Source organism: Myotis nattereri (genome assembly GCF_964212035.1).
Source record: "Myotis nattereri genome assembly, chromosome: 6".
Lineage (NCBI taxonomy): Eukaryota > Metazoa > Chordata > Mammalia > Chiroptera > Vespertilionidae > Myotis > Myotis nattereri.
Genome location: NC_138081.1, coordinates 95993513 through 96021244, shown reverse-complemented (window position 1 = coordinate 96021244; position 27732 = coordinate 95993513). Strand labels below are relative to the sequence as shown.

The 27732-nt window shown below is 44.7% G+C and overlaps 1 protein-coding gene across 4 annotated transcripts; it reads left to right on the top strand.

Moving 5' to 3' along the window:
- Window positions 1-27208, top strand: RSPH3 (radial spoke head 3). 4 transcript variants are annotated; one of them, XM_081093544.1, is made up of 9 exons: window positions 18-342; window positions 5067-5154; window positions 6385-6526; window positions 7769-7914; window positions 8882-9085; window positions 10031-10193; window positions 12898-12984; window positions 13383-13697; window positions 19489-20768. In XM_081093544.1, exons 1-8 carry the CDS (start codon window positions 227-229, stop codon window positions 13658-13660), a joined length of 1224 nt encoding a protein of 407 aa, XP_080949670.1. In that variant the 5' UTR covers window positions 18-226; the 3' UTR covers window positions 13661-13697; window positions 19489-20768. The 4 variants fall into 4 exon arrangements, with proteins under 4 accessions (XP_080949669.1, XP_080949670.1, XP_080949671.1 ...); XM_081093543.1 differs by lacking the exon at window positions 19489-20768 and having other exon boundaries at window positions 1-342; window positions 13383-14433; XM_081093545.1 differs by lacking the exons at window positions 18-342; window positions 19489-20768 and adding an exon at window positions 3844-4744 and having other exon boundaries at window positions 13383-14433.
- Window positions 27209-27732: the final 524 nt, after the last annotated feature.

Sequence of the window (27732 nt, the reverse complement as noted above, 5' to 3'; positions counted from 1 at the left end):
GGGCAACCGGTGCGGGCGCCGCGGGCGGCTCTGTGCTCCCGCTGTAGCCTGCGGAGTGCGGCTCCCACCTCGCCCTGGCAACTTCCCTCCCGCCCGCCGTCTGCCCTGCCTCCTCTGCCGGCGTCCTGGCACCCCTGCCCTGGCACCCCTGCCCTGGCACCCCCTAAACCCCTGCGGGCCCCACCACGCCGTCGCGCCCACCTGCTGCGACGCCAGGTTCCATTGAATGCGAAGCGCTTCAACCCCCGGCGCGGCCCCTGGGACCATGACCACCTACACCTACACCAGCCGGCCCCGGGCCCCGCCCTGCCGCCTGCGCTACCGGAACGGCCTGACGCAGCAGTGAGTGAGCCCCCGGCCCCGGTGCCTCCGCCTGCCCCCATCCACACCTGCCTCTGCGCTTCCCTCCCGCCGCACCCCGAAACGGAGGTGCTGAGAGGGCAGAGGGGCCTGGGTGTCCTCCCGCGGTGAACTGTCAGGGATCGGGAATTGCTGACCCGTTTCACAAAGTTTGACTCAACTGATGGCCAACCGTGTGTCAAGCACCTTCCTAGAGTCGTTTGCATACATTTTCTTACTGAGTCCACGGGGCTGTGAGGTTGGTTTTATAACTCCATGATGCAACTAAGAAAACAGCTACAACCCTTGGTTGCGGGCACACCCCCAGTGCGGGGTGTGCAGGAGGCAGCTGGTGGATGTTTCTCTCTCTCATCGATGTTTCTAGCTCTCTATCCCTCTCCCTTCCTCTCTGTAAAAAATCAATAAAATATATTTTTAAAAAGAAAGAAAGGAAACAGGCACAAAAGTGTCACAGTAATAGCATGTCCAAAATGGGAGCCAGGCCAGGCTTTGGTCAAAAATCAGGTGATCCTTTCATGCTGGACCCCAAATGGTATTTTTACATTAATGAGCATTTGCTAATATTCAGATATCTATGTTTTAAAGGGACCATAATCGTTATGGTTCTCTTGAAGTTCTTTGCATGAGCATCTACTTTTGGAATCATCAGAACTTCCCAAGAATGAAGATTCTGTGGAAGCAGGAACCTTGTCTGTCGTCTCACCCGGACCATGCCGGGCACAATAAGCTCTCAATACAAACTGCTGCATTAATGATCCGGCATCAGCACTGTAACTCTTGGTGCTTATTTCAAAAACTGAGTCCAAATTCATAATTATCTTATTCTGACAAAGGCAGTTTTAATAAATACTTATCACTTTTAAGAAACCCAAAATAGAAACTTTAAACTTGGAGAGAGATTATTTATATTGATAAAGGATTCTGTTTCAAAAGGCATTTCTTTCAAAAACACTTTCTGGCCCTAACCGGTTTTGGTCAGTGGATAGAGCATCAGCCTACACACTGAAGGGTCCCAGGTTCGATTCCGGTCAAGGGCATATACCTTGTTTGCGGGCATATCCCCAGTAGTGAGTGTGCAGGAGGCAGCCAATCAATGAGTCTCTGTCATCATTAATGTTTCTCTCTCTCTCTCTCTCTCTCTCTCTCTCTCTCTCTCCCTCCCTCCCTCCCTCTCTGAAATCAATTTTACAATTTTTTTTAATTAAAAATAAAGGGTAGGGACCCTGCCTTTCCTTTTAAAAAAATACACAACAAAAAACACTTCCTGGTGCCTTTAAATGGTTGCTTATAAGTCATTACTATGAAATCTGACCAACAGAGGAAATAAGAATCATTGGTGATTCATTCGGAATGATTTTTTTAAAATATATTTCATTGATTTTTTACAGAGAGGAAGGGAGAGGGATAGAGAGTTAGAAACACTGATGAGAGAGAAACATCGACCAGCTGCCTCCTGCACACTCCCTACTGGGGATGTGCCCTCAACCAAGGTACATGCCCTTGGCCAGAATCAAACCTGGGACCTTTCAGTCCGCAGGCCGACACTCTATCCACTGAGCCAAACCAGTTAGGGCAGTATTTGCTTTTTGAAACAAAGGAAAAATACAAAATAAGGATGAATAAAAGCAATGTTCATTATCTCTTGCTCACCTCTACTCCCACTTCCATGTTGTAAACAGATTTAACAATCTTATATTACTATTCTACACCTCCTTGCTGGTACACACATATATATGAGCATATGTACATTTAATTAGAAGTTTTCGTTCCAAAATAGAATCATACAACACATATTACTCTGCAGTTGATCTTTTCCACTTTTTTACAAGCTCTAATTTCTTTTTTTGTTTTTAATTCTCACTGGAGGGTGTGTTTTTATTAATTTTAGAGAGAAAGGGAGGAGATTTCAATAAACAACTTTATGTATTGACCTTTTTATTTTTTATTTTTTAAATATACTTTATTCATTTCAGAGAGGAAGGGAGAGGGAGAAAGAGAGATAGAAATGTCAATGATGAGATAGAATAATTGACTGGCTGCCTCCTGCACGCCACCTACTGGGGATCAAGCCCGCAACCGGGCATGTGCCCTTGATCAGAATTGAACCTGGGACCCTTCAGTCTGCAGGCTAATGCTCTATCCACTGAGCCAAACCAGCTAGGGCTGGCCTCTTTGTTTTTATGAGCCAGATTTCCAGAGTGGGTTTTTAGGTCGTGTATATTTTTAATATGAATGAATGGAACAATATACCTTTTCTCCAAGAATGTTTAAACATATCCTTTTCCCCAACTCCTCACCAGCAATAGGTGTTATGGATATTTTTTTCTTTTTGGTTTTTAACAAATATATATTTTTATTGATTTCAGAGAGAGGAAGGGAGAGAGAGAGAGGGATAGAAACATCAATGATGAGAGAGAATCATTGATCGGCTTTCTCCTGCAGGCCCCCTTCTGGGGATCGAGCCCACAAAGGAGGCATGTTCCCTGACCAGGATCAAACCATGACCTCCTGGTTCATGGGTTGACATGGAACTACTGAACCATACCAGCCAGGCTCTTTTTGTGTTTTTTTTAAATTACATTTTCTTTTTCTTTTCTTTTTATATATATATATATATATATAATTGATTTCAGAGAGGAAGGGTGAGGGAGAGATTGGAACATCAATGATGAGAGAGACTCATTGATTGGCTGCCTCTTGCACGTCCCCCACTGGGGATCAAGCCCGAAACTCAGTCATGTGCCCTTGACCGGAAATCAAACCCAGGACTCTTTAGTCCGCAGGCCAGCGCTCTATCTACTGAACCAAACCGGGTAGGGCTCTTTTTGGCTTTTGATAGCATAAAGCTCAACTAAAGTTTGCCCTCATTATTACATTAATTAGCACTGGGAGGCTTTAATTAAGTAAGAGTTACCTTTGGATTTTTCCATTCTAACAGCTGTCTGGCTACAATATATAGACCAGATTGAGGGAGAAATTTTGTTCCAGACAGTTAAGAGAGACTTTTGCAATAGTCCAGGTAAAAGACAGTGGGGTAGAGCAATGGGTAGAACGATGTGAGAAAGGTTGCGGGTTAGAATTAATTGGACTTGCTGGAGGTAGGGAGTGGGGAATAGGAAAGAACTGTGACGACTCCCAGGCTTCTAGATTAAGCCAAGTGAAATAGGGAGCACTGAAGGAGCAGCAGTGGAGTGGGGGAATCATAGCTCAGCTTTAAGGTTGCCTTTGAGACGTCTTAGTGAGATGTCATCGAACGTATCAGTTGGCTGTACGTGGTTGGAGCTCAGAGGAGAGTTCTGAGCTAAACATCAAACTGGGAGTTTTAAGCGTACGGGTCATAAGTGAAGCCTTGAGAATGGATGAACTTAGCTAAGGACACGGGCAGGCTGAGCCCTAAGGAAACCCTCCAGGACAGGAGGCGCTGTCCACGCAGGCTGAGAAAGCGTGCGAGGTGGAGCAGAAACTCCATCAGGGGAGTGCGTGTATCCCAGAGGCTTGGAAGGGAGCGCTCAGTGAAGGAGCGGCCAGCGGAGCTGACCGTGCGGAGGACGAGCAGTACCGATGGCTGGGTTCCAGTCATAGGAAGTCAGGCTATCCAGTGGGGTTCCGATCTGTGCTGCATAAGCAGCATAGTACCCCCTCAGCATCATTTCTGATAGAGACTGCTATTGGTATAGTTAGATATTTGGCTTTATAACCATAAGTAGAATATCATTTAAAGAAATTTGAATGAAAATACCAACTGTATTTTTCACTATTTGATCATTATACTCCAGGTTAAAACAATATAATTTCAAAAGATTTTTGAAGTTAAAGAACAATGAGAAATTTAACTTGTTTTATTTTATTAAGCCTGTTTCTGTTAATGTAATTTTTTAGTCCTTGAGTCAAACTTTTGTCAGTTCTTCAGGGCAGACCCCTTTTCAGTTTTGTTTGTTTTTGTTTGTTTGTTTTGTTTTGTTTAATATATATTTTTATTGATTTTAGAGAGGGAGGGAGAGGGATAGAGAGATAGAAACATCAACGATGAGACGCCCCCTACAGGGAATCAAGCCCGCAGCCCTGGGCATGTGCCCTTGGCCAGAATAGAACCTGGGACCCTTCAGGGTCTAATCCACTGAGCCAAATGTCTAGGGCTCAGTTTTGTTTTTTAACAATATATTTTTATTGATTTCAGAGAGAGGGAGAAGGAGAGAGAGAGAGAGAGGGTAACATCAATAATGAGAGAGAATCATTGATCGGCTGCCTCCTTCACACCTCCTACTGGGAATGGAGCCTGCAACCCAGGCATGAGCCCTGACTGGGAATCGAACTGTGACCTGATTCATAGGCTGATACTCAACCACTGAGCCACATTGGCCAGACTCGTTTTCAGTTTTTAATGGTAAGTAGTTTAAAGTTTTACAGCCCAAATCCAGCTCGGCCACTTACTAACAGACTTCTTTCTGAGTTTACTTCCTCTTTTTTCAAATGAGGATTCTATTTCCCAACTTTAAGCTTAACTTGAGCAATAAATAAAATAACTTGTGAAAGTCTTAGCATATCATCAGCATTCCATCAGTGGCAGCCATTGTCCCCTTATTTTTTGGACTGTGCTCAAACAGAAATCTATTTCCTTAAAATATTTTCATCTTAGTCTAAGTCTTCCCAAAAAACGAGTTGACTCCATAGATACCAGCAGTTATTTAGAATTTGTTCTCTCACAGACCTGACGAGCCTTTGCCATTCGGAAACATCATGTATGACAGAAGGGTGATCCGAGGCAACACTTATGCTCTACACACAGAACCGCAGGTAAGTAGAACTCGAGTAAAGCTTTTCGCTACATGTGGTGAAGAGCCAGTTTGTTTGTTTGCTTGTTTGTTTTCATTTCTAATCTGTTGCAGACTAAAACATGTATAAAATAAAATAAAAATGGATTACTAGAAAAACGAATAGTCCTATTAACTATGAAGGAAATTGAATTTCTAATTTAAAAGTTTCCCAAAAGAAATCTCCAGGCCCAGATGGTTTCACTGGAGAATTATACCAAACATGTAAAAAAGAATTTGCATCAATTCTACACAATCTCTTCTGGAAAATAAAAGAGGCGGGAATACTTCCCAACTCATTTTATGAGGCCAACATTGCCCTGATGCCCAAATCAAAGATAGGAATAGGTAACCACCATGCTGTACACCTGGAACCAATGTAAAGTAACACTGTCAGCCGTCCTTGAAAAAGAAAAATAACCTTAGTGCTTTTCAGTTTCTTAACTGTATATTCAAATGTATTATACTTGGATGGTTATATCAGTACTAGAGGCCCAGTGCATGAAAATCCATGCACTGGATGGGGGGGGGGGGGGTCCCTCAGCCTGGCCTGCCCCCTCTCACAGTCCAGGAGCCCTCAGGGGTGGGAGGCGACCTGGCAATTGGTAAGGCAACGCCCCCATCACACCTCTGCTGCTGCCACTACCAGCAGCACAAGCCTCAGCCGGCTCTGGTTACCTGAGCCTCGGGAGGCCCTGGGCGGATGAGGGGCTGAGGGAACTGGGGGACTCCAGAGGCAGGTGCGCGGAGCAGCCAGACCCACCTGGGGGTGGGCCCAGCTGTGCCGTGCACCTTCCACCCCAGCGGGGCCAAGGGAACTGGGCATCACCATCTTGTGGCTGTGGGCACCGCCATCTTTGTGAGGGTGTGAGGGTCAATTAGCATATTCCCTCTTTATTAGATAGGACACTAGGTTACTAGGCATGAGAGGAAATCCTGCTAAAAATACTTGAAGGAGGAAAAGGATTTATTGGATAAGATTCTGCACTGTTCATTCCACTTCACAGTCGAACTTTCGAGTTGCTTTTGTGCTTTGTCGACACCTTTGTAGTCACCTGGCAGAGTGCAAGTGACATCTCCATCCCCAGGTCCCTGCTGCTCAGGAGCCGTGATGCCGGGCGCTTTGCTTCTCCCCGGGAAGCACTTTTGCAATGCACTCTGTTTGCTTTGAGAAATCGTTTCTAAACTGTAGGCCCTTTTCCGTCACTCTCAGCGCGGGCAGGCCGTCGACGAGCATGCTCAGAAGCTCCAGGAGACTAAGAAGAGGACGGTTGCCAAAAAACGAGCCCAGGAGCAGCTCCGACCGCGCACGCCGGAGCCCGTGGAGGGCAGGACGCACGTGGACGTGCAGACGGGTAGGTGGCTGGGCCGTGGCCGCTGGCTCCTTGGTCCTCAGTTTCCTGCCAGTTCTTGTCTGGCCTTCCTGTTAGTTAGGTATCTGTTATGCTCCCCAGTACTTCCCCAGTCACTTAGTAGAAGGCAATTCATTAAAAAAATTCCTAGGTTATGTACCATTATTATGTTGGCTACACATGGCAATGTGAGATTTTTTAAAAGAATTTTATGACCAGATTAATTCTCTCTTAGCCCTTTTACATATTTATTTTCAAACTGGGATTATTTCTCACTTTTTTTTATAGTCCAACATGAATCGCTGTTGGACTCACAGGAGAGGAGAGCGATGTAGCTCATTTTGGGCATTTAATTTGTCTCGTGAGAGGGATAAGCCCTGTCAGCTCTGAGCCCCCCGCCTGGCACACGGCCTCGTCTGTCCACCCCCCCGTTCTATTCACTCACGCGCTCCCGGGCCGTGTGGCCTCCGCCGGCGAGCGCCAGGCCTTTCCTGCCGGGCTGACTGTTCTTAGCTGGAGGGGCTTCCCGGACCGATGGGTCCAGCCATGTGGTTGACAGAATCTTGATAATCAGACAGTACTTGGTGCTTTCCATGGCGGCCACGTAACCACTCAAGGTGCCCCTTGCACCCGGCCACGATGGTGAGTGTGTTCATCAGAGCTGTTTCCGGGAAGTAAAGGCAAAAGGAGGAGAACCATTATGACATGCTTCTTCCCTACCCTGAGGCCAAGTCTAGAATGAATAAGTCTGTGATTGGCCCATATAGTTGTCATTTTAACGTTTATCTATATCAGCAGCATATTAGGTGATAGAGCAGTAGCCACCTTTTGTTGAGTATTTCCTACATCTCAGAGACTATACATGGGGCATAACACTTTTAAATATACAGGAATTTTCAAATCTTTATATGTTTATTACCTTAGGACTCAATCTTATAGGATTATTAGCTTTCCATCTCATAGTATACTTTGCGTCTTATGTGCACCTATGGTGTTAGTTTCATTTCCAGATATAAAGCTCAGTGCTTTCTTGGCATTCAGTATTTTCTAGCCTGACTGACCCTGGTCTTCCAAACGTATAAAAACGCTTAGTACAACATGTGAATTGAGTACCCACTTGAGCACTTTCTAAGACTTATTTTCTGATCCATTTAATTCTATTTTGAAGGAGCTGAAGTTTCAGATACAGATATATGCTTGAAATAGACCAGAATGTCAAACTCAATGTATATGGTATTCTCTTAGAATTATACCTTGAAGAAATTGCTGACCGCATAATAGAAGCTGATATGGAATGCCAGACAGATGCATTTTTGGACAAACCACCAACACCACTCTTTATTCCTGCCAAAACTGGCCAGGATGTGGCCACCCAAATCCTAGAAGGAGAGGTATAGTACGTTACTTGGACTTCCTTCTGTCTTCATTATAAATAGGTAACGTTAGGCTTAGTTCAAATCTTAATAGGAACACAAACCACTGCACAATCAAAAAGATTCTACTCGCTGGATTTCTTTCCAGATTTATCTCTAATGGTTTTACCCTGAAGTACCCAGAGATATTTTTAAATGCCATGTTCTGATTTCCCCTCTTTGCTGATCAGAGATAAAAATCATTAGCAATGTTTTTTGCTTTTATGTGTCTGCATTCTTGCTTAATGTATGAGGATAAGTAGACTTGTACCAAATAAGGAAAAATAATATCTCTGAGATAAAAGACTCTGTTAGTTGCTTATAGATTATATAACTTTTATGAAGGTAATCTATGTCAAAAAGTTCTAAAATAATTACATTTTCATATCAATGTGGAATGTGTTCTGAAATGTAAGAAGAGAAGGCAATGCTTCTGTGCATAATGACTTAACTGAGGATTAAGACTTGAAGGAACTTGAAAGAACCGTCATTGAAATTTAGAAGTCAAATAAGTCTTCATAAGCTACATAGAAGAGTATATTTTGCCTTTAAATCCTAGAGATGAATCACCATCATGCCCATTATTCTTGTTCCTTGGTTTTTCAACTGTTATCAAAAGCAACCAGTAAAAATTTAGTAGAAAAGGCAGGGAATAAGAAAGAAAAGGATATTTCTCTTGGGATTTTGAGTCTGACCTTAAAATTGTTGAGTATCGGGGTCCATGTTGAAGACTGCATGGATCTTTTTGTGGCTCTGACTTCATTTTGCCCGCAAACAGAATGCTCCCCTGTGTGCCTGCAGGGCTGTTGTGAGGACTGGGAGCCACAGACAAAGCCCGGCACAGGTCTGGCGCGCAGAGACGCTCATGCTGCCATTCTGGGTGTGTGTCATTGAGCATGTGGTTCGTGATTGAAATGTGACGTTTGCTTTGTTCTGTGCATTGAAGCTCTTTGACTTTGACCTGGAAGTGAAACCGATGCTGGAAGTCCTGGTGGGAAAGACCATTGAGCAGGCGCTGCTGGAGGTGATGGAAGAGGAGGAGCTGGCCGACCTGCGGGCCACGCAGTACGCGTTTGAAGAGCTGCGCAACGTGGAGCTGGCGGAGGTCCAGAGGCTGGAAGAGCAAGAGCGGCGACACCGGGAGGAGAAAGTAGGCTCCATGTCCTGCTTAGACTGTCCTTGGCTGGGAAACAAGTGGTCTGTTCCAGCGGGAAGGTCTGCGGAAATGGGCTAGAAAAGACGCGTAGTATTTGTTCAGGCCTCTCCTGTGCTCAGATCGTAGGTCCTTTGTGAGCTGAGTCATGTTTTTTAAATCCCAGCATATGAAACTGCACCTAAATGGAGTACCAGCAATTCCTAGGTTATTTAAGTTACGTGTGTCCCAATGCAAGGCACTCTTAACTAGCAGGAGCCCCAGTGAAAGAACAGACCAATTTGCCAAAAGTTAGTGGCAGGAGGTGTGGACGGAAAAGGTAAGTGTATCCGAATGGGGGGCGATAAGACACAGAGGATCTGTGTAGGGTTCTGGTCCTTCTCAGCGGCTGGCCCTCTCATATCCTTAGGGATACCCCAGAACCACCTGGGTCCTTAGAGAACATCTTTAAAATTATAGGTTTTTACAGCTTTTCATAAGGAAACCTTTAGAATCCAATTTTTAAAATATGCCCTAAACTCCAGCTCGGAAACGCGAGGCTCACGCTGGGAGAATGAATGGTGACGGAGCGCCGGGACCCCTGGCACAGCCCGACAGCTTCCCAGAGCCCCTGACTGCGCAGGAAGGCTTAGCTGCTGGGATAGGCCACTGGGTGCCTCACCAAATGGACTTTCAGTTCCCTCCCAGTGGGAAGAGCATACGGCTTCTGGTTAAGATGGTGCAAATGCTACGCTGTCTGTTTACAAATGTAAAATGAACACTGACAGTACCTACTAGCTGTTGAAATTCATTACCATCTTGATGGAAACTAGGAACCTTTAATAGACATCTTGCTGTCCGTTCTTTTGATACAAATATAAGTCCAAATTCTCCCTCGAACTCGCTTCAGGATTGGGGGGGCCGTGACCGCCGAGTAACCTGAACGCGGGGTTTGTCCTGCAGGAGCGCCGGAAGCAGCAGCAGTGGGAGGTGATGCACAAGCACAAGGAGACGTCGCAGAAGATCGCCGCCCGCGCCTTCTCGCAGCGCTACCTGGCCGACCTGCTCCCCTCCGTGTTTGACAGCCTCAAGGAGGGTGGCTACTTTTTTGATCCGATTGAGAGAGGTTTGTGGAGGTTCCTGTTAGCTTAACCCTGTGACTATCGGCGTCTTCTTCACAGTTCAGGTGTATCTCCCGCCCACTTTATTTCCAATGGGATTTCCTATCTCTGATGCAGATTTAAAAGTCAATTGTAGTTGTTTTAAGTAAAAGGTGTTACTAATCAGTGGATTATAAGGATCTCGATTTTAGGGTGCCGGTTTGCCGTTACTCAGAAGCACATTGGATGGTGGGAAGAAGTGCCGACTTGATGTGACAGTTTGGGTTGTGGGACCCAGCCTCACCCTTAAATAGCTTTATGACCGTTAGTTTTCTTACTGTGAAATGAGGATTACTTAGGAGTTAAATGTCATAATCCATATGAAATCTTTGTGAGCTATAAAGCACTGTGTATGTAAGTTGTTATTAACTTTTTCTCAGCTGACTTACTATTCTAATCAAAAACCCCTGGCCCAGCCTGTGTGCTCAGGGGTTGAATGTCAACCCAGGAGCCAGTTCTATTCTGGTCAAGGGCACATGCCTGGCTTGTGGGCTGGATCCCCAGTAGGGGGCATGTAAGAGGCAGCCGATCAATGATTCTCTCTCATCGTTGATGTTTCTATCCCTCTCCCTGTCGCTGAAATCAATAAAAATATATTTAAAAAATAAACTTTTCAGGGCAGCAAGTAAGGTCACTTATTTATTGAGTTAGGTGCCGGCACCGTCCCAGGCACTGCATTAGGTATTGGAGATAAAAAGGCGACTGACTAATTGTCCCAGGCACTGCATTAGGTGTTGGAGATAAAAAGGCGACTGACTAATCCAGGGGTGGGCAAACTACGGCCCGCGGGCCGGATCCGGCCCGTTTGAAATGAATAAAACTAAAAAAAAAAAAAGACCATACCCTTTTATGTAATGATGTTTACTTTGAATTTATATTAGTTCACACAACCACTCCATCCATGCTTTTGTTCCGGCCCTCCGGTCCAGTTTAAGAACCCATTGTTGCCCTCGAGTCAAAAAGTTTGCCCACCCCTGGACTAATCGCTGCCTTGAAGACCCAAACTGCCAGCATCCCCGGATCCCCTCCCCTCAGCTCATCTGGCCAATGGCGGTCAGGGCTGCCATTTCTCACTGCCACCCTCCTCCCTCCAGCTCAGAAGTGCTTAAATCCACAACGCTGCCTGCACGGGTGCTGTTTCAAATGGCCAGTAGTATTTGGGGCAGATGTTAGTAATGTGCAGGTTCACTGATTCCATATTCAGTTCAATGTGCAGAGGTCAGATTACACACAAATATTATTAGTTTACATTTATATTGTGCTTTCTAATTTATATAGTGTTTTCCATACGTGATGCCATGTGACCCTCCCAGTAACCCTGTGGGGTGAATAGGGCAGGTTAATTCCCGTTAATTCCCATGGCCTTGCTCCCGACCACGCCCCCGGGAGGCGGGAGGCGGGAGGCGGGAGGCTCAGACCTGCCAGACCCTCCACTGCAGGCCCAGAGTGCTCTCCACGCTGCCTGCCACTGCCTTGCTGGGTTTAGCATGAGGTTCTGAAAAGTCCCTATAGGTCAGCCGTGGGCAAACTACGGCCCGCGGGCCGGATCCAGCCCGTTTGAAATGAATAAAACTAAAAAAAAAAAAAGGCCGTACCCTTTTATGTAATGATGTTTACTTTGAATTTATATTAGTTCACACAAACACTCCATCCATGCTTTTGTTCTGGCCCTCCAGTCCAGTTTAAGAACCCATTGTGGCCCTCGAGTCAAAAAGTTTGCCCACCCCTGCTATAGATCATTTAAAAGCTTGTACAGAGATTCATGCCTAGCTTGAAATTATTTATAGTAATGAATATAATATTCTATCACACTGTTGTCACCCAATTGAAAAATAAAAACGAGATGCCTACCCTCAAAAAAAACTATTTTTGAACATTAAAATGTATATTACAATGGAAGGCTTACATATTTTTGAAAGACTTACATAGCCCTAGCTGGTTTGGCTCAGTGGATAGAGCATCAGCCTGCAGACTGAAGTATCCTGGGTTCGATTCTGGTCAAGGGCACATGCCCAGGTTGTGGGCTCCATCCCCAGTGGGGGGTGTGCAGGAGGCAACCGATGAATGTTCTCATTATTGATGTTTCTATCTCTCTCTCCCTCTCCCTTCCTATCTGAAATCAACAAAAATATATTTAAAAAATAAAAACAAATAAAAGGCTTACACAGTAGTGGATTTCATTTTAGTTTGAACAGCTTTATCACTATGGAAACCCCCAGTTTATAGAGGCCTTCTTCTCAGATGCCCTCTGAACTGTACTCTTCTGAGTCTTGATCAGTAGCCATTGGCCCCAGGCTAAGGTGGGGGCGTGTTTTTCCAGGCATTGCTCAATCCCAGGTTGGCTCTGCATGTAGATTGCTCTTCTCCCAAATCCACACCCCCTCCCACCCCCACCTCCTTACTCCATCTCAGATGCACCTGTAAAGCCAATTCTAAGGAAGGCCTCATAGTTTTGAAAATACTATTTCTACTGCAATAGACAGGAAATGGGCCAGTACATATAGAGAGAATATGGCAAAACTAATGCTGTGTGAGTCTATTTAACATTTTGTATTAAGAAAACAATTTTGACAATATTGACATTGTAACCTTAAGGGAAAAGCAGATTCTTCCTATCTATAATGATTCATAAAAATTACTTAATGATTAAAATTAACTTTTTTATCGTAGATATTGAGCTTGGATTCCTTCCATGGCTAATGAACGAAGTTGACAAAACCATGGAGCACAGCATGGTGGGAAGGACAGTGCTTGACAGTAAGTTATTTTATTTAAAAGTCATCTCTCAAATTTTTCAGTAGAAAGAAAATTGTTAACTTTACAGTTTTAGTTCTTAATTTTTCAGTACATCAGTTATATTAATTAACCAACATGCACATTTTTACCCTCAATATTATTTTTTATTCTTCTATACTTTAATCAGAATTCATCTCTTTTGTCGTTACTTTATGAGTGGTATCTTGTTAAAAAGGCATTGAGGATAACTCATATTCGATTCCGTAAGTGGCTCAGAAAGGCAGAGCACTGACTGTATAAAAGACCCTGACATGGGGAAGGGCCGAGGTCTGGTAAATATTTTATGTGCATCCACACATCAGCATTATCACCACCAAAATACAAAAAATCACAGTGACTTCTGTACATGCAATTTTCAGTGTTGATTCGTGAAGTGGTTGAGAGGAGGCTGAACACGTATGAGCACAAGGAGGACAAGCATCCGTTTCTGAAGCCCGAGGACGGGCCTGGTGGTCCTGGACCCATGAGAGACCCCACGACGGGTGATGAATTCCAGGAGCAGAGGTCGCTCCCAAGCACAGAGGCCCCGTATGAGAAGCTAATAGAGGAAGAGGAGGAGGAGGAAGATCCGATAGGACTGAGGAGATCCCTGGGGAGGGAAGAACAGTTTCAAGGCAGAGAATCCTGGGAGGGGTGAAACCAGCCTACAGCCAACCAGCATTGCAAGCAATCAGGTAATGAGGGGGGTCCCTCAGGCTCTGCAGATTATGTGGAATTTAGTCAACGTGTCTTTTTCTTTAATGGACTGGGCAAATCGAGTATGTTGAAATAAAACTAATAGTAAGTAAAATTTAAATACTTCATTTATTTAATAGTAGAATATCAAGAATCTCTAAACTAATGAGAATTATGCTTATATACAGGCTTCCCATTATCACTATATATAACTAACATATTTTTCCTTAATCTTTGTAATTTATGGGTTTTGGGTCTTTTTAGTAAATATGATCTATAATGTTAGATATCAGAGATGTCAGCCATTGACCTTCCCTTCCCTGTAGCAGCTATTTTCAGCTGGTATGCCGAGGCACACCAGTGGGCTGCAAGAATTTCTTTTTAATTAATTTCAGAGAGAGGGGAAGGGGAGAGGGAGAAACATCGATGTGAAGAAGAACCATCAATCAGTTGCCTCGTGTATATACCGGGACGGGGACTGAACCTGAAACCTAGGAAGTGCCCTGACCAGGAATCACACCTGCAGCCTTTTGGGTGTAGGGGACGATGCTCTAGTTAACGGAGCCACCGGCCAGGGCAGACCTTCAACTTTAGTACATATAAGTCTCATTAAAATATGGCCAGATATTATGAATTATGACTGTGCTATAGTATAGAGAATTCACATTTGACTTTTTAATCTGAACTTGTTTGGAGAATTTAGTGGCACTATTGAAAATCAGATGTTTTATCTCTAAAGTCATGTTACTGTTTTTTGTTTGTTTTTGGGTTTTTTTTTGGTTTGATCCTCACTCAAAGATATTTTTCCACTGATTTTTAGAGAGAGTGGAAAGGAAAGGGAGAGACAGAGAGAAATATCGGTGTGAGAGAGATACATCAATTGGTTGCCTCCTGCATGCACCCTGACCAGGGCCAAGAAACCTGCAACCAAGGTACGTGCCCTTGACCAGAATTGGACCCAGAACCCTTCAGTCTTCGGGCCGACGCTCTATCCACTGAGTCAAACCGGCTAGGGCTCATGTTACTCTTCACCAGTCACTGAAGTCTTCTCAGGTTTTGGGTAGATGTAGCCTATTTCTCTCAGAATATTTATCCTATACTAATAAAAGAGAAAAATGGTAATTGGCGTACGACCGATACCTTTTTCATTGGCTAATCAGTGAGATATGCAAATTAACTGCCAACTAAGATTGGCAGTTAACCGCCAAAAAAGATGGCGGCTAATTTGCATATTGCAGGCAGGATGGTACAGCACCATCAGAGAGCGGGTTGGGGGTGTGAGTGCCAGCAGTCACCCGAGACCTGATCCCGCCGGTAGACCCGGACGCGGGCCGGCGAGGCGGCTGCGGCGTCCACCCGCACTCACGCCGCCAACCCGCGAGAGCAGGTAGGGGGCGTGAGTGCCAGCGGTCGCCCGGGACCCGATCCGGCCGGCAAACCGGGACGCGAGCCGGCGGGGTGGCTGCGGCGTCTGCCTGCACTCACGCCCTCAACCCGGGAGAGCGGGTTGGGGGCGTGAGTGCCGGTGGTCGCCCGGGACCGATCACACCAGCCGGCAGGGCGACTCGCCCCCAACCCACTCTCTCGCCCAGCAGGGGACCCTCATTTCCCCCCCATCACTGGTTCTGCCCCCAGCCCAGGCCTGACTCCTCTGTCAGAGGCGTCAGGCCTGGGCTGGGGTCAACGCCTGAGGGCTCCCAGTATGTGAGAGGGGGCAGGCTGGGCTGAGGGACACTCCCCCCCCACACACACACACCCAGTGCACGAATTTCGTGCACCGGGCCCCTAGTAGATATATAGGCTGTAGTGGTTTGAAATAACTTGCAGTTATTGACACATTTACCTCAATTTCTTCTTAAATTAGGTACCAAAAACATGTCCATATTTTAACAATGGAGAGGAATATCTTTCTCCAGCTATAAAAAGGACTTGTGCTGTATGACTATGTAGCATTATGTGGTTCTCCAACCGTCTTACCACCCACCGCTGTATCATTGACACCTCATAGCACCCCTTCTGAAAGTGTGAGTGACAGTGTCTGCTTGTCAGCCTCAGTCATTCGTTCGTTACCAGCGAACACTCTCCGAGCGCCTGCCGCAGAGATACATGGAACGGCTGCGAGTAAGGACACCGCAGCCGGGGACTTACAGGGACAAGCCTACCGAGTGATGGGATGGAAGGTGGGACCCAAGTCTTCTTTCTTCTCATCTAGTGGGCTTTCCGCTAAACCAGCGGTTCTCAACCTGTGGGTCGCCACCCCTTTGGGGGTCAAACAACCCTTTCACAGGGGTCGCCTAAGACCATCGGAAAACACATATATAATTACATATTGTTCTTGTGATTAATCACTATGCTTTAATTATGTTCAGTTTGTAACAATGAAATTGGGGGTCACCACAACATGAGGAACTGTATTAAGGGGTCGCAGCATTAGGAAGGTGGAGAACCGCTGCCTAAACAACCTTGAGTCCTTGTGGGTTACAAAGAATAACGTTGAATAAATTATTGTATTAACAGCATTTTTAAAATTGGAATTGCACCTGTTATCCATTCTGGGTTAGCAGTCTTCATAATCATGCTCAAATTTGTAGGATTGATTTTGGCAAGAAGACCTAAACATTTTTAAATTAGGGTTGTTGCTGATCATTATTATTATTATTATTATTATTGACTTTAAAATACCTATAATCTTAAGAATGCTTTCAGAATGGAGCTGAGATGATCTTTTACAAATTCTAACCCTTTTTTACAATAACCCAGTCCACTAAGCACTTCTCAGGTGCTTTGCTAAAACATTCAGGCTTGTGCTCTATAATTCCATAAGTTAACTCAGTTTATTAAAATATACAGAAATCTTCCCTAGCCAGTTTTAGTCGGTGGTTAGAGAATCGGCCTGCTGACCAAAGGTTTGATTGCCAGTCAAGGGCATGTACTTGGGTTGCAGGATCGATCCCCTGCCCTTGCTGGGGTGCATGCAGGGGGCAACCAGTCAGTGGCTCTCTCTCATATCGATGTTTCTCTCTCTCTCCCCCCTCCTCCCTCCGCTCCATACTCTCTGAAGAGGTCAATGGAAAAAATATCCTCAGGTGAGGATTAAAATATATATGTGTGTGTATATATATGGAGAGAGGAGAGAGAGAGAGAGAGAGAGAGAGAGAGAGAGAGAGAGAGAGAGAGAGAGAGAAGAGAAACAAAAGTAATTGAGATATTAGTGCATTGTCCCTGTGGAAAAAAACCCAGAGAAATATGTTATATATTATCTAGAGAAAAAATATTGAATGGAAACTTTAAATCTTCTCAAAGTTTATGAAGAATTTCTTCAAACACATGAACTATTTAGTGGTAAATCATAAGGCAATATGCTTAGGTTCCATATGTCTAGCTTTTTGTAAGTGTAAGCAACTCTGCAAATGGATTAAATGCATAAAAATCTTCAAATTCGCATTGACTTTGCCCATGTTTGCTAATACTCTTCTTATGAGTTCTATTCCTTTCTGTTGTTTCAACTAACACTAAGGTAACAGAAGCTAAATAGTAATAAAATGGGTGGTCTGTAATCCATTTATAGAGATTGTTATCCCTGACATAACTTCTCATATCACTAAAACAGATCAGTGCGGTAGAAGTAATTTCTCTAGTGTGGGTAAGCATCATGACTTGCGTCTGTATTCCATAGCTCAGTAGTCATAGCCATTTACTCAGTTTATTTGGGATGAAGGCATTCTGAAAGGCTCCACATGGATTAATTGCCCCATAGACCAATTAGCACCTATTGTTTCTTGGTCATAGTTCCTAAGTCTGATCAGAACCAACCTTTACAAGCTTGTTCACAGTCAGGAATATAAACAAGAAGGTTACAAATAGTGTGTCACTGTCACTAAAAAGTATTCCTAATGGTATTAGATTGGTATCTATAATTCTCACTTTGAATTCGGGCATATTTACCTTTGTGTTTTAGGATTGCAGTTACCTTACAAATTAAAATTTAATAAATTGATAGTTTAAATGATATTTTTTTATATATATATTTTATTGATTTTTTACAGAGAGGAAGGGAGAGAGATAGAGAGTTAGAAACATCGATCAGCTGCCTCCTGCACATCTCCTACTGGGGATGTGCCCACAACCCAGGTACATGCCCTTGACCGGAATCGAACCTGGGACCTTTCAGTCCGCAGGCCGACGCTCTATCCACTGAGCCAAACCAGTTTTGGCTTAAATGATATTTTTTTTATTTTTCATAATCATGAAAATACTTTAACTGAAATATATGAGTTAAAAGATACAGTACTGGTATTGTAAGTTATTTATAAATAAAATCAATCAAGATACTTACAAGTTTGACATTTTAGGATAAAGGTATCTTAAAGATAACATTGAAGCAATTTTCAATCCATTCGAAAATAGAGTGTAAAACACAGTATAGCTCAATTGGATGGGTGTTGTTCCATTCACCAAAAGGTTGCAGGTTCGATTCCTGGTCAGGGCACATGCCCAGACTGCAGTTCAATCCCTGGTACGGAAACTTGATGTTTCTCTCTCTCCCTATCCCTTCCTCTCTCTAAAAAAAATCAATCAAAAATATTTTTTAAAAACATGAATATATTTTTATCACTATGTACACTTACAATTTTTATAAATACTGAATAGTTTTATTTTTGTAGTAGTTGTATATATTATCATCTAAGATTTTATATTATCCTAGAGGCCCGGTGCACGGATTCATGCACATTGAAAGGAAATTAATTAGAAGGTGGCCAGCGGGGTGGGACTGGGAGAGACAGGCCGGACACCCCCTGGAGCCAACCTCCCATGGTCCCTCCCCGGCTGGCCCCACCTGGGGCGGTGCCAGGGCTTGAAGGGCATCTGCGGAGTGAGCAGGGCCCCTCCTGCAGGTGGGGTCCCTCCGCCTGCCTGCAGGGATTCTGCCGAAATCAGCAGTCCTACATCTTCCGAGAGGTTCCCAAGGGCACTTTGCAAAGTTGCTGTTGCTCAGCAGCTCCTACATTGAGCGTCTGCCCCCTGGTGGTCAGTGTGCGTCATACCCACTGGCCTTTTATATATATAGATTGACATCCATATTTACCACTAGGTGTCAGTAAAATCCTAAAGTAAAATTAACTTGCCTCCAACTTCATACATAATTTAATAATCATTAAAGAGACCTTAGTAGACAGAGTTCAAAAATAGATTGTATTCCTTAGAGTCTCTAGATTCACATGGAATATCTTTTGTTAAATATCATTTTTTATTTTCAATTACAGTGGACATACATCATTATATTAGTTTCAGGTGTACACCCCAGTCCATTACATAACTTGTAAGTGATCATCCCAATCAATCTCGCATCCATCTGACACCATATGTCGTTATTGAAATATTATTGACGATATTCCTATGCTGTACTTTACATCCCCATGATTATTCTGTAACAGCCAATTTGTACTTCTTAATCTGTTCACTGTTTTTGTTCACCTCCTCACCCCCCCTACCACCTGGCCGCCTTCAAATGTTTTTGTATCAGTGAGTCTGTTTCTGCTCCGCTTGTTCATTTATTTTGTTTTTAGGTTCAATTGTTGATACATACGTATTTATTGCCATTTTATTGCTCATTTTTTTATTTTTTTCAGAAGAAGCACTGAATGCCTTATCTTGCCCTAAAGCCATCTGCCAGCTCTGTAGGGATGTTAGTGGGGGGTGTGCAGGAGGCAGCCGATTGATGATTCTCTCTCATCATTGATGTTTCTATCTCTCCCTCTCATTAAAAAAAAAAAAAATCAACATCTTCAGAGCTTGGAAATTAACCAAAGATTTGCAACAATGAAGAGCACTTATTCAAGAAAAATGGCTAAAAATCAATAAGAACAGTAAGTTCTGTGGCATTTTAACTTGCCCTCATTCTTCCCAGCTCTATGTTAGCTTTGAAAACCAACAGACTCAGAACTATTGTCACTGAGGAAACCAGCGGCCTGGAGGAAGCAAACAGGCTTAGGTCTCCCCCAAAAGCCACATTCCTAGAAATTTGTCACTATTTGACCTGTCTGGCAGCTCCCCGGAAAAGTGCATTTACAGGCTTATCTTTATTTGACCTGACTCAGCGCTTGCTCAGTGAGGAAAGTTTTAACACTGGAGCATTTATAAAATTAATAAATAAATAAAAAAACAACCAGCAGCACTTGTTTAATAGCACAGCTGCCTGAGGCAGAAATACCAGTTGGAACAAACAAGAGGCTGGCCACAAACCTTGACAGAGAGATCTGGGAATTAGATGCTCATCTGCGCTTTGAAGAGCTTCACCAGTTCCTGGGGATCTGTATGCAGGGTGCTCCGTAGGGCTGTGCGCATGCTCAGAAAGCCCCGAGAAGACTCACCCCTGGCCTACCTTGAGGTTCTGCATCAGCAAGAATTGAAAGCTAAGTCAGAGTTGTAAGCTGCTGAAATCCTGAAGGCATGTCCCAGCACATCTAGAGCCCATCAGCGAAGGGTGAGAGGCTTACTGGTTTGGGGCGCTTAAGGAAATCTGGTGCTGAGCTAACTGAGCAGAGGCGTCTCTGGCCGCACACAACAAGGAACACAGAACTTAGAGAATTTGGTCAGGAAAGACATTGCACAGAACAGCAACAACCACCCAGACTGGAGGGTGGAGCAAGAACCTTACGTCAGAGTTACTACATTTTAACTCATTAAAGTATTAAAATTTAAACCAAAAACTGGAGCACGTGTGAAAATAAGAAAAGGTCCATGCAAAAGGAAAAAAGCAGCCAATAGAAACTGTTCCTGAGGAAACCTAGATTTTGACCTTATTCGATAAAGACATTAATCAGCTATTATAAATATGTCCAAAGAACTAAAAAAAATGGCTAAAGAATTAAAATATGAGAATGATGTCTCACCAAATAGTGAATATCAAGAGGTAGAAATCATAAAGAACCAGAGAGAAACCCAGCTGTTGAAAGCATAACAACACATGAAAATTTTACTTCAGGGCCTCAGTAACGGACTGGAACTGGCAGAGGAAAGAATTAATGAAATTGAAGTGGTCGATTGAAATTACCCACTCAGAGGAACAGAAAGAAAAATGAAGATAAATGAACCGCCTCGGAGACAAGTGGGGTGTCACAGACAGACTAACAGACACATAAGGGAGTTCTATAAGGAGAGAAAAGAGAGAAAGGGTGTCTGAACTGAGGTGGACTGTCACCCAGAAACAGAGTTTGCAATTCAAGCACAGACAAGGTAATTACCTGTTTTAACAGAAGAAATAATAACCATGAGAGAAAAAGAACAGAATCCAAAATGTCCACAATTTAACATTCATAATATCCAGGATATAATAATAAACTGTCCAACACATAACGAACCAAGGAAATGGAACACATTCTCAAAAGAAAAGAAAATCCACTAAGTCCATTGCCAGGGTATTTCAGATACTGTGCCTAGCGGAGGAGGATATTAAACAGCTATTACAATGCTCCTCAATGAAGTTAAATAAAATGTGCTTTCAATAAGTAAAAATTAAGAAATCTCAGGAGAGAAATAGAAATGATCAAAGGAAAAAATTCTAGAACTGAAAAATACATCTGAAATTTTTAAATTATTGGATAGACATATCAGGTGAATGGAAATGAGAATAATAAGTATACTTGAAGAGCAGTCAGTAACAATTATCCAGTGTGAAGAACAGGAAAAAAAGTGAAAACTATAAGATCATCGATGAACAGGAACCAGAGTAAACAGAAAAAATCTCTCATCAGGACATGCCATACTCAAGCTGTGGAAAGCCTAATATATATATAGCAAATCTTGAGGGCAGTAAGAGAAAAAGGACAGATTACACACTGAGAAACGATGATTTGACTAACAGGTGAATTGAGATCAGAAACTATTCCTGCCAAAAGAGAATGGACCAACATCTTGAAAGTATGAAAGAAACAATGGACCTGGAATTCTATCCATCAAGAATGAAGGTGAGCCGAAACCGGTTTGGCTCAGTTGATAGAGCGTCGGCCTGCAGACTGAAGGGTCCCAGGTTCGATTCCGGTCAAGGGCATGTACCTGGGTTGTGGGCACATCCCCAGTGGGAGATGTGCAGGAGGCAGCTGATCGATGTTTCTCTTTCATCGATGTTTCTGACTCTCTGTCTCTCTCCCTTCCTCTCTGTAAAAAATCAATAAAATATATTTAAAAAAAAAAAAAAGAATGAAGGTGAAACAAAGACATTTTGAGAAAAGAGAAAACGGAAGAATTTACCACCAAGAAATCCACATTACAATAAATGCTAAAGAAAGTTCTTCGTGCTGAAGGGAAATGACACCAGCTAGAAAGTTGGATCCCCAAAAAGTAATAAAGAGAATGAGGAAGGATAAATATCTGGAGACATGCAAAAGATGGCTTTTTAAAAATATATATATATATTATTGATTTTTTACAGAGAGGAAGGGAGAGGGATAGTTAGAAACATCGATGAGAGAGAAACATTGATCAGCTGCCTCCTGCACACTCCCCACTGGGGATGTGCCCACAACCAAGGTACATGCCCTTGACCGGAATCGAACCTGGGACTCTTTAATCCACAGGCCGACACCCTATCCACTGAGCCAAACCGGTTAGGGCTGGCTTTCTTCTCTCTACTTTTTCTCCTTTTAAATTCTTCCAAGTCATAAAGCTGTTTAAAGCCAAAAATTATAAAACTTGTTCTTGATAATCAAAAGTTAAATGTTTTATTTACCCAGCAAATGTTTGAGGACAAAGTTGCATACCTACACGAGCCAGGCACCATTATCAAGCCTTTTGTATGTACCGATGTAAACATCCCGCTGGTCCTGTAAGGTGAGACTCTCCGTCCACATTAGAGGAAATTGAGACTGCGGACTTAGTGGACTTGCCCTGTCTGCTTGGTCATTCAGCAGAGCCGTGCCTGGTTCCAGTCCTGTCTGCTCCTCAAGCCCAGGCTCTCAGCCACTCATACGCCGCCTCAGGAAGAGCCCGTCTGTTTGGACTGTGAGAGTTGAGGCACAGCTGGGAAACCTTAAAAAGTGCCAGGAAAGAGAGATGGGCAGTAGGAGCCTCATTGTTAGCCGGAGGAGAGGCATGTGGCCCGCAGGGAAACCCCGACTGAAGAAAGGGCAGCTTCAGTAGGGTGGTTGGGGTTCGTCTGGGCATTAAGTGGGAATAAGCAAGATGTTTTGAGAAGAAGCATGGAGCTCGTAAATCTATTAGACGCATACTAGTACTTCATGATGGAAACTGGTGTGAAATTGGTTTAGAAAAGTAAATTGTTGTCCGATTGGAAAACCTTAGAGACAAGGGTGAGATATAGCTGTGTGTGTGCACGTGATTCTAGAATCACTTTCCAAAACCCTAGACCCCTCACTAATTATAACCCTCTCTCCTTTCCACCCACTTCTTGAAACTTGGATTGCACTGTCCTCCCATTCTCACCTCCTCCGGGGTTTTTAGTCCATGGCACTCTGAACTTTGTCTTCATTCCCTGGAAGCTAGTCACACTAACATCTCCAGTGATTCTCAAGTTTCAAATCCAGCGTGCTTATCTCGTTGACGTCCAAGTAATTAACATTCCTAACCACTCCTGTTTGAAGCTCAATTTCTTATTTCTCAGATCTCTGTCTTGGTCGGCTCCATATGCTCTTCTCTCTTTTCCCCCTTCTCTCTCTCTCTCTCTCTCTCCCTCCCTCTCTCTCTCTCTCTCTCTCTCTCTCACACACACACACACACACACACACACACACACACACACACCAGTGTTCAAGGTTCTCTACTTTCTCATCTCTCACCTAGCATGGCTACTTCACCAACCCTTTGACTTCAACCCACCTGTACTCTGATGGGACCTCAGTCCTGGGCCCCAAATCTGTGTGTCTAACCATCTCTGGACAGCTCTGTCCAGACTGTAAAGAATATGAGGTTTTCTCTGCATCCAAGTTATCAAGTCAGCCTGCCAGAGCTTCAAGGATGCTGGTAAAAGACAAGCCTTCTAAGTCAGAGATAAAAGGCAGTGGATTACTCACAGCAATAACAGCACCCCGAGTATCAGCAGTTTCCTGCTGGTTCCCTGAACCCTAGTTCCCACAAGGTCAAATGAAGGTCAGGTGAAATATGCCCGTGCCGTGGGGTGCCCCGTGGAAGAGGGACCCTGAGCTTAGCAAACTGAAATTTCACGGCGGCAGAAGCCTGCTCTTCTCTCCAGAGGGAGACACGGTCTTTTTTTTCAAACGTGTGGATTTCCTTCAAAGGTTGTTGGCCATACAAACATCCCTGAAAAGACCGTCTCAATGAAGGGCAGTCAGTGCCTTGCTCTCAAGATGTGCAGAAACTCAAGAGAATTGCTTCTCAACAAGTTGCATTTTGCTATCGCATTGGCCGCTTAAGTTCGGTATATAACTGAACCAAATGTGTCATCACCTGCTGAATCGATTCCTTTCTGTCCTCGATATATTGGACAGATAGTACCACCATTGACTCCTTTACACCTATACCACAGCATAGGCTAAAAGCTGGGAAAAATACAAGACAAATCAAAAGATCTCGGTCTAAACACAGTAGAACTCTGTATACCTCTTATGCGAAACGCAGTTCAGATGCCCCTGAGAGGGTGCCTCCTGAGCAGCTCCCTCCCAAATGCTAAGTCGAAGACCCAGGCTCCTCTGCCTGTGGCTCCCCATCCTGCAGCTTCGGGGTCTCTTTGACATCATCCCACGTGCAGGCATCAGCTCAACAGGGTCCTGCTCATCCTCTTGTGTCGGGGGCCAGCCCCAGCGGTCCAGGGGTTCCCAAAGGTGTGGACGGAGTCGGTGAAGAATGTTTTACACGGAGACAGCGTTCAGAACTCTCTAGCTCTCTTTAGTCTCCATGGATCTTCCTGTGCCTGGCTGAGGCCACAGAGAAAGATCCTGAGACAAGCTGAGCCTTTATTTTATAGTCAGAGGTAAACAAGGCAGTGGTCACCAAAGTTACACTGTTCTTGTGAGTTTCACTTGTTTTTGTTCTTGCTGCACTTCCCTCAGCCCATTAGCTTCCCAGGTAAGATCTAGGGAGCATCATAAGGTCAAGCCTAATTATGCTAAGAGGACTGTGCCCTCTAAGCTGGGACTTGTTTGTGACTTTGCCAGCAGGTCAGTCCGAGGCTTAACCCTATAGAGGCTCCCCACACTCTTGCTCTCAGTCACTGCCGCTGTCTGCCTCGCTTCTGCCTCAGCAGCCCATCAAAACTTGTATCTGGCCGTGTCACTCACCCCGAGAGCCCCCTGGAAAACGCCGTCCTACCGTTACGTAGGAAGTAGAAAGTCCAACTCCTTAATAGAACAGAGGGGCCCTCCGTGACCGGGTCCCTTTCTGTCTGTCCAGGCTCATGCCCAGGACTCTCACACACACCCTTTGATCTTACCAAATCAGTTACTAACAGTGCCCTGGCCTTTACTTCCTCTTCTGGCTTCCCTGCTTTTGCACCTGTTGTCCTGCTGCCCTATAACCACCCCCACCACATGCACACCATTTGCCTACTTAACACACTTCTCAGTTTCTCCTTCAATACTCGGCTTAAGTGTCTGCACTTGATGAGGGGGGGGCCACTTACCATCATGCTGCCTGGCGGTGTCGCTGAGAACAAAGAAGTTAACCAAGTAGCAGTTCCTAAATTTACCTGTAGGGCACTGAGTAACGTAGCTCCACCCAACAAGGTCATTCACAAAAGCAAGGTACTGGTTAACTTCACTGATAAAAATGCTTTTGAAAGGAATATTTTTTAGTAACATCTGAAATGTGCATCTTAACGAAAACAAATGACAATAGCAGAAAGTGAGGAAAAACCGAAGTCATGGGAAGGCATGAAAGCTAGGTTGCTATGGGAAAAGCGAACAAGGTGCTGGTCTTTGGGCAGCCATGGCTCATAACGTGTAAAATGTGCCTGCGTATCAAGGGGTCAGAAGAATATAGAAAATAATGAAATGAGTGGGCTTGGTACAATAGCTCTGTTAAAGTTTAAGCCAAACTGCGGTGGGCGTTCTCTGGCCAGTCCTGCGGGTGTCCTCACGCAGTGGGCACTGGCTGCTGCTCGCCATATGGATACTGGGAATTCAAGTGCAAAGCACACCTAGGTCCTTCAGGAGCCCAGGGGATAGAGACTGGCCGGTGACCCCTGTGGCAGGTGCTCAAATTAAGGTGAGACTGGCTCCAGCAATGACCCGAGGCCTGGAGCCAAGCAGGCCACACTCGGCCTGCTGGATGCCACCAGAGGATGCCTGAGAGCAATGCGGCCGACGCGGTGGCCTCGCAGCAGCACTGCCCCCCACCCCCCAGCATGGAGAGCGGCCAGTGACCAGTGATCCCTGTGGTTGTACATGGCCCTGTCCAGACAGCCCTCTCTGACCCCAGTGTCTGGGAGCAACCTCCCTGTGATGGTGGAATGTTCTGGTGGAACATCGGAGACACTATAATTTTGACAACAAATTTTTTAAAATATATTTTTATTGATTTCAGAAAGGAAGAAGGAGAGAGAGAGAAACATCAATGATGAGAGAGAATCATTGACTGGCTGCCTCCTGCACACACCTACTGGGGATTGAGCCCACAGCCCGGGCCTGTGCCCTTGACCAGAATCGAACCCAGGACTTTTCAGTCCACAGGCCGATGCCCTATCCACTGAGCCAAACCAGCTAGGCATACAGGAAAAATGTTCATAATGGCACACCTATAATAAAATCATAAAATAATTTATCTCTCGAGATTACAGTGCTTTAGTGGCTTCAGTGTCGTTCATGTATAAAGTATTAGTCATTATCTGAGTCATGTTCCTATGAACTCTGGAAGAAAGGCGTGCGTTCCTGTCGGGGGAGTCGGCCCGCAGGCTTCCAGGGACTCCCTCGCTGGTCCCCTTCCTGTTCCTAAAAACTGGGTCCACAGAAGAGCACACGGTGTGGTCTGTACTCGAGACTTTCTCACGGAGAGAGCGGCCCGACAGTAAATGCGATCTTTACATGTTGCATACATGTATCTTCACCGGGCACCTCCTTTATCTAGCTAAGGCCATGCTTGACCTTTGGCATCAATAAGATTTTGACCACAACATTTTGAATCATCTGTGCGTTGTTTGGAGGGGGAAAGAAGGGATAAATAAAAATGTGAAGATTTCTATTTTGAGGTTGATTTACCTATTCATTTTATAGATGACTCATACAACCCATTTTTAACACTGTCGTTTTCATTTGAGTTAGAAAAATCATAAACCACTATCTGCTCCTCCCAGAACAAAGAGAAAGCAACATAAGATGGCATTCAGAAGAAAAGGCTTACGATCCCGCCGGTCAGACATGACCGTTAGTTGGTAGGATGGTCAGGGAGAGGCTGGAGAGCACACCTGTGCCTTCGGGAGAGAACACAGCCTGTTCCTTACCGTCTGTGGCTGATTTATTCAACCAACATTTACGCAGCGCCTGCCGTGTGTCCGCTGTGCTTGTGACGAGGACGCGATGGTGAACAAATGGAGTGGCTGCCCTGCTCTCTGGAAATGACCACGTACAACCTGCCCACCCTCAGCGGCTACGTCAGCCCGTGTGGTCACTGTGAGATACACCTACAGGGACTTTTTGAAACATTCTTTTCAGACCTGGTGAGCCAGCTGCTGGCGGGCCTGGGATCAGGGTTTAAAGCTGCCCTCGTCAGTGGGCCGGGCAGCTGCACACCCGCAGATGGAGGCTGGAAACCTCAACGTTGCTTCCTCTCAAGTTGTCTCCTAGATGGCGGTTTCTTGATCGTCACCTGACCCAGAATATGCTTCCCAGTGTCGACATGGGACCCAGAGAATTCGCAGCTGCTTACCAGACCCTAGGAATTCCGCCAGTCTCAGCCCCCAAAGAACAGAGGCTGCAGGGACGATGGGCCATATATGCGTCCTCGAGGGAGAGGGGCTATGGCCCGCCACCCGCCTCCCCCAGCCAAGTGCCACCTCGTGTCCGGTCAGAAGCCTGGGTGACGGCCCATGCCCGTTGGGGAAAATGTCCCAAATGTGTCTCATTTTAT